This window comes from Chelonoidis abingdonii, chromosome 1 (genome assembly GCF_003597395.2).
Source record: "Chelonoidis abingdonii isolate Lonesome George chromosome 1, CheloAbing_2.0, whole genome shotgun sequence".
NCBI lineage: Eukaryota > Metazoa > Chordata > Testudines > Testudinidae > Chelonoidis > Chelonoidis abingdonii.
In genome coordinates this window covers 204,246,034-204,252,734 of record NC_133769.1, presented here as the reverse complement: position 1 = coordinate 204,252,734, position 6,701 = coordinate 204,246,034, and the positions used below count along the sequence as shown (strand labels likewise).

Genomic DNA, 6,701 nt, shown 5'->3' with positions numbered 1-6,701 from the left:
ATCGTGGCTCAGTATGTTTGTGTCCCGCCTAAATACCGGGTGGATTATTGACCATGGACGCCATTTACCTATTTTAGAGTTGCTGAGAGCCAGGAACGAGGAAAGGAATATCTAACCCCATACTCCTCCAGAGGGCAGCAGCGGAACTAACATGGCCAAGGAAAACCCCTTCTAGCCAACATGCGTATGCCCCATTCAAAAAGGTCCAGAGCTCACGTGCCACCTTCGGGCCAAATGTAGCCGTTAAGGTTCCGTGTGAACCCACTCCTGACTTAGTGCTCCTTATATGTTTGGTAAGGAATGATGCATATTTGCAGTGTTGTTTGGAGTTGGCCTCTATTTTCCCAGTAACAGGGCTAATAGGAAAAGTCAATCAACATTTTTTTGTTTCTACTGATGAATTTAACTGGAGGCCACTCCCTATCCCCCATACCAATTGTCACAAATAATTGTCCAACAACTTAATTTTCTGTTTTTGGCGTAAGTATTTTGATTTTTTTTTAAAAAATACTTGAGAGAATTGAGATTCAAAATTGTTCCCAGCAAGCATTTTTGGCAAACAAATTTGTTTTTACATGGACAATCTAATATGGCAACACGGAGTACTAGCTTTGCATGGCTTTGCAAACCCCCCAGCCTGCTGGTCAACAACTGTAGTAGAGGCGAGAGATATGTGAAAAAACTGCATGAAGAACCCCAACTTCTCAACCTTTCTTAAGTGTGCTTGCAGTAGTAGGGGCAACAGCAGGCAAGCAAACCCTCAGGTCCGATTCACACGGCCAATGGGCTTACACCGCACAGTCGCTGTCCCAAGACACACAAGTGAAAGTAGCAACAGCAATCGATCCAGGACGAGCACCACATGGAGCCATAGTCAGACTTCATACCGCCTGGCAGTCCCCCCCAGGATAAGATGGATCACTGCTCAAGCCCGGGGGGAGTATATCTGCTCGCCAGCTAGTGGCATAGATCCATGTCCTGATATATTACAGGGGCCAGCCCGATATTTGGGGGCTGTGTCTTATAAAGCATACCAATTACCTCCACTTAGGTGTGACCAGACAGCAAGTGTAGAATGCAGAAAAACACGATGAGGAAGTGTGGGGGGAAACAGAGCTTACCTGTGAATAAGGATTAGAGGGCCCAAAATTGGGACAAATGTCCCAAATAAAGTGAGACATCTGCTGACTCACCCTACCCCAAATACCCGCTGTTCCTGATTTTTCTACACCGAATGCTATCTGGCTTATCCCCAGCACAGCCCTGTGCAATCCTTTCCTATTTCCTGTGGCTCGTCTGCTCTCACGCCTCAAGTGAGTTAACTTTCATTCTTTTCATGGTCTATTCAGCAGGCGACCACCGGTGCCAGCTCTCCCCTCCCCCACCTATAGGCGGCAGGTTATATGGGCTCGAGGTTGCCCACGGCTCAGGAATATTCAGAGGGCTGGCCGGCCTCTACAATTCAGCAATATTTGGAGCTGGGTTCTTCTCCCTGCTCCTTGCTGGATCGGGTCTGGCCGGCCCCGACAGTTGTCTCTCCTCCACTCGCCCTGCCCCGCCCGCTCATGTCCCTGCCTGGAGCGGCCGTCTCCTGGCCTCCGCCTAGTCTCAATCCCCTTCGCCCCTGCTGTTTCCCCCCTCCGCCGCGGTCCCTGCTTTCTGCTCAATTGCGGCCAGGAGAACGGCTCCCGGCTCAAACTGCTGTTCTGCTGCGGCCAGGGGGAGTCCTGGGCCTCCCTGCTCGTCCATAGCACCTGCATCTCCTTAATGGAGACACAGGCCCAGGCTGGCCCTTACCCTGCTCTTCTGCTCCTCAGGCCCTGAGCTCTCCAACCCACAAAACCCTCATTTCGCCAGAGCCCTCATCCTTCTTGCACTCTGATCCTCTTCCCCAGCCAGAGCCCTCATCCCCCTGGCACCCCGAATCCTTTTGCCCAACAGCCAGAGCCTAGTTTCCCCCTGCACCGACATTCTTCGCAACCCAGCCGAGCCCTCATCCCTTCTGCACCGAATCACATCTCCAGCACAGAGGCCCTCATCCCCTTGCACCCGAATTCCTCTGCCCCAGCCCTGAGCCCCTCCCGGAGCACAAACCCTCATCTCAGCCTCCAACCCTACATTCCCCTGCAGCCTGATACCTTTGCCCCAGCATGCACACCTCCCCCGTTCCTACATTCCCCACCCCCCAGCCGTGGGGCGTGCCACCAAACTTCCGTCCAAAACCTGCAGCCCTCACCCCCAAAATCAGAATTTTTTCTATAGTGCTACTTTTTAGTGCTAGTCCATCACCATTACAGTGTGCTTAATTAAGTTAAACTGGTTTTAATAACATGCATGTGGCAAGTTTTCCAATATTGTAAGCTTATGTTTGTGTTGCTAAGAGCAAGACAGGCACAGGGGCACCAGTTTAATAATCCTGCCTAGGGCACCATAAATCCTAAGGACGGCCCTGCTAGCAGAGAGGGAGAAGCACAAGCAGGGGAGGAAAAAAAAGTATTTTTTAAGACAAGATTTGGAAAAAAATGAGTGAAGCTGAGGAACGCAGGAAGATTGTTCAGATGGCAGGAGCTGCAGAGATGAAGGCTTTCATCAGTGATAAGAATGTGGGAGACAGCAGAGAATAGGCGGAAGCTAGAGGAAGAAGGAGGGAGAGAGAAAGAGAAATAAGAGCCCATATCTTCAAAGGTAATTAGGTGCCTCTCTCCTATTTAAATCAATAGGTGTTAAGTGTCTAAATACCTTTGTGTATCTGGGCCAGGATCCATACATAAGCTTCAGCTACTCATGGGGGACTTTTAAAGATGATTTTTATATTATATAAGAAATATGTTCATTTTCATGATATTTCCTTTTTCAGGCCAGTTTTAATTCATAGTGTTTTGTTGTAGTCTTATGGAGGAGTCTTAAGATTGTGTACTGTATTGTAATCATTCTTTTTGTTCCTGCTATTTCAGATACAGGAAGAGGTCTAATGACCACAAAAGCCTTTCAGGTTAGTTTTTTTTTTTTTTTTTTTTTTTTGTTATATGGCTTTTATTACATGTACTGCAGGAGCATCTGGAGACATTCTGGGCCCTAATCAAAATTGCTCCAGGGAAAGCCTAAAAGTCTAGAGGGGAGTCTAAAATAATATAGTTTATAATCAGGAGTTGGAATCCCCCATGCTAATATAAGGCTTCATGTACTCTGGGGTATGAATTGAGGGCACCAAAATTTTGTGCTTTAATTGTCCTGTGTGGACACTACAGTCATGAACTAAAAGGTACCTAGTTTGTGTTAATGTTGTCCTGTTTGAAAGGGGCACAAAGGAGCTATAGTCTGGGTGTAAATGCCCAGTAGAAAATTCCCGTGTCAAAGGGGTCTCACTCCAAGTGTGGTGTATTCTGTTCAAGGGGAAAGGTGATGCTTCTCAGCCAGTCGCCAGCCTACCCAGAAACTGTTTATCCTCTGTCAGTGCAGTATGTGGCAGGATGTCCTAACTTCCTACATTGCTGGACCACCAGAATTTTACAACTATAATGATCCCCGCTGAGGCTGTGGTTGTATCTGTTTGCCTCCTGGCTCTTGTGTGCTCTGGGACATTTCTCTGCACTTATGAATTGTGCATCTATGGGTCATTTTCAATCTAACTTTTAGTCTATTTGATTTTTCTCAAAGGCAGGGGAACTGATTATTTCATTGCCGGAGAAATGCTTGCTCACCGCTGGTACTGTCTTTAGTAGCTACCTTGGGGAAAACATTGCAAAGTAAGTGTGGAGGAAGGAAAGATAATCTCTTAAGAAATTCCTCTGTTGGTGTTGGTAGGGTGCTTGCACACTGTTAGATTATTCATTTGAATTTGTGTTAGGACCTCAACCTGTAAAGCCTAATTTACACATGTGTGTGACCCAAGAAACTCTGGATGCCAAATAGCAACAGGTACAGGGATCCTGTGGGTTCACCAAATAATGTCATGTAAGGTCTCTACTGGAAGTTTGTGTCACATTGGTCGTCATAATTGTTGCAAAATGTATGTGTGTATGTTGCATAAGGAGTTATATATATACACTGAAAATTCAGTCCTTAAGGTCTGTGACTAGGGACTGATAACTAGAAAGGTGAAAAGCAGGTTTTCTTTCTGGCAAGAAATGTTTGGTTCAAAATGGGCATCGATTTACAGTCTGAGCTGAGTGCTAATGAAGGATTGTGGAATCTTCAAAGACAGGAAATGTATAGGAAGAAGTGTATGAGCAGAGAAGAGCTCTGTTTGCAAGTAAGGGCAATGAACTTTGGGGTAGCGTTACCTCTAATTTTTCCCATCCATGTGCGGAATGAATTTTGTTATGTGCACCAATATGGAGGTGGTGTGTGACACATCAGCCTCATATTGGTGCACATAACAAAGTTCATGTGGCAGGTGTGGGGCCAAGGGGTGTGGAGTGCAGGAGGGGGTTCAGGGTTGGGGCAGAAGGTTGGAGTGTGATGGAGTGAGGGCTCTGGCTGGGGGGGCAGGCTCTGGGGTGGGGCTGGGGATGAGGGGCTCGAGGTGGGGGGGGATGAGGGGTTTGGGGTGCAGGCTGCCCTGGGGCTACAGTGGGGAGAGAGGACTCCTCCCAGCTCTCTCCCTCAGCCCAGGTGCTGCTGCGGGGAGGGAGGGGTGGCTCTCCCTGCTGGGGCCAAGGGAGGTGCGTGTCTACCTCAGCGGTGGCAGGCCTGGGCTGGGTTGGGTCTGGGGAGAGGTATCTCTCCCCGCGGGAGTCCTGAGCGCCTGTGCAGTGCTTAATGGGCTGCTGCGTAGCCATTCAGCTTAGAAAGAACTTAGTTGGGGGTATAACTAAGGGTTTGGAGGTACACTCTCCTCCTTCATCTAGGAAGTCAACTGACAGAGTTTGCTTCATGAAAAAGGGATTTCTGCTAGTGTTAGTTGAAAACTCTGGAAGGAAATTTGGATAAGATAAACTCCTTTAGACAGGAGGTTTACTTGTTAGTCAAATTTAGGGTTTAGAATGCATGTTATGATTTTGTTTTATAAGTATGTAACCATTTGTTCCCATTTCTCACACTGGTTTTTATTTGAATCTCCTCTTAAATACATTTTCCTTTTGTTTCATAATTGACCTCATGCGCTGTGCATAATACAGGGGAACGATAGTCTAAGGTATAACTTCTAAACTGTGGTAAGAACATAGCTCAGACCAAAGATCCATCTAGCCTGATATCCCCTCTTCTGACAGTGGCCAATGCCAGATGCTTCAGAGGGAATGAACAGAACAGGTAATCATCAAGTGATCCATCCCCTGTTGCCCGTTCTCAGCTTCTGGCAAACAGAGGCTAGCGACACCATCCCTGCCCATCCATGCTAATAGCCATTGATGGACCTATCCTCCATGGACATATCTAGTTCTTTTTTGAACCCTGTTATAGGCTTGGCCTTCACAACATCCTCTGGCAAAGAGTTCCACAGACTGAGTGTGCGCTGTGTGAAAAAAATACTTCCTTTGATTTGTTTTAAACTTGTCTCCTATTAATTTCATTTGGTGATCCCTAGTTCTTGTATTATGAGGAGTAAATAACACTTCCTTATATACTTTCTCCACACCAGTCATGATTTTATAGATCTTTATCATATCCTCCCTTAGTTGTCTCTTTTCCAAGCTGAAAAGTCCCAGTCTTTTTAATCTCTCCTAATATGGAAGCTGCTCCATAACCCTAATAATTTTTGTTGCCCTTTTCTGAAGCTGTTCCAGTTGCAATATATCTTTTTTTGAGATGGGCTGACCACAGCTGCACACAGTATTCAAGATGTGGGCATACCATGGATTTATGTAGAGGCAATATGATATTTTTTGGCTTATTATCTATCCCTTTTTTAATGATTCCCGACATTCTGTTTGCCTTTTTGACTGCTGCTGCACATTGAGTGGATGATTTCAGAGGACTAGCCACAATGACTCCAAGATTTCTTTCTTGAGTGGTAACAGCTAATTTAGACCCCATCGTTTTATAGGGCTAGTTGGGATTATGTTTTCCAAATGTGCATTACTTTGCATATATCGACATTGAATTTCATCTGCTATTTTATTACACAGTCCCACAGTTCTGAGAGATCCTTTTGTATCTCTTTGCAGTCTGCCTGGGATTTAACTATCTTGAGTAGTTTTGTTTCATCTGCAAATTTTGCCACCTCACTGTTTACCCCTTTTTTCCAGATCATTTATGATTATGTTGAATAGGACTGGTCCCAGTACAGACGCTTGGGGCACATCACTATTTGCCTCTCTCCATCCTGAAAACTGACCATTTATTCCTACTCTTTGTTTCCTATCGTTTAACCAGTTACCAATCACTAGAGGACCTTTCCTCTTATCCCATGACAGCTTACTTTGCTTAAGAGCTTTTGGTGAGGGACCTTGTCAAAGGCTTTCTGAAAATCTAAGTACACTATATCCACTGGATCCCCCTTGTCCACATGCTTGTTGACCCCCTCAAAGAATTCTGGTAGTTGGTAAGGCATGATTTCCCTTTAGAAAAACCACATTGACTCTTTCCCAACAAATTATGTTCATCTATGTGTCTGGCAATTTTGTTCTTTACATAATTTCAACAGTTTGCCCAGTACTGAAGTCAGGCTTACCGGCCTGTAATTGCTGGGGTAACGTTTGGGACCCTTTTAAAAAATTGGCATCATATTAGCTATCCTCCAGTCATTTTGGTACAGAAGC

General features: G+C 45.8%; 1 protein-coding gene across 5 annotated transcripts in view; it reads left to right on the top strand.

Annotated features, from left to right (window-relative positions):
- Window positions 1-6,701, top strand: part of SETD4 (SET domain containing 4) — a 52,865-nt gene that overhangs the window by 19,046 nt on the left and 27,118 nt on the right. For 4 of the 5 annotated variants that reach the window (XM_032778303.2, XM_032778322.2, XM_032778313.2 and 1 more), the window contains exons 4-5: window positions 2,955-2,992; window positions 3,658-3,746. In XM_032778303.2, coding sequence (XP_032634194.1) covers window positions 2,955-2,992; window positions 3,658-3,746 — 127 coding nt within the window. Of the gene's footprint in view, window positions 1-2,440; window positions 2,686-2,954; window positions 2,993-3,657; window positions 3,747-6,701 lie in introns of those variants that run through there. The other variant, XM_032778373.2, reaches the window with a different exon arrangement.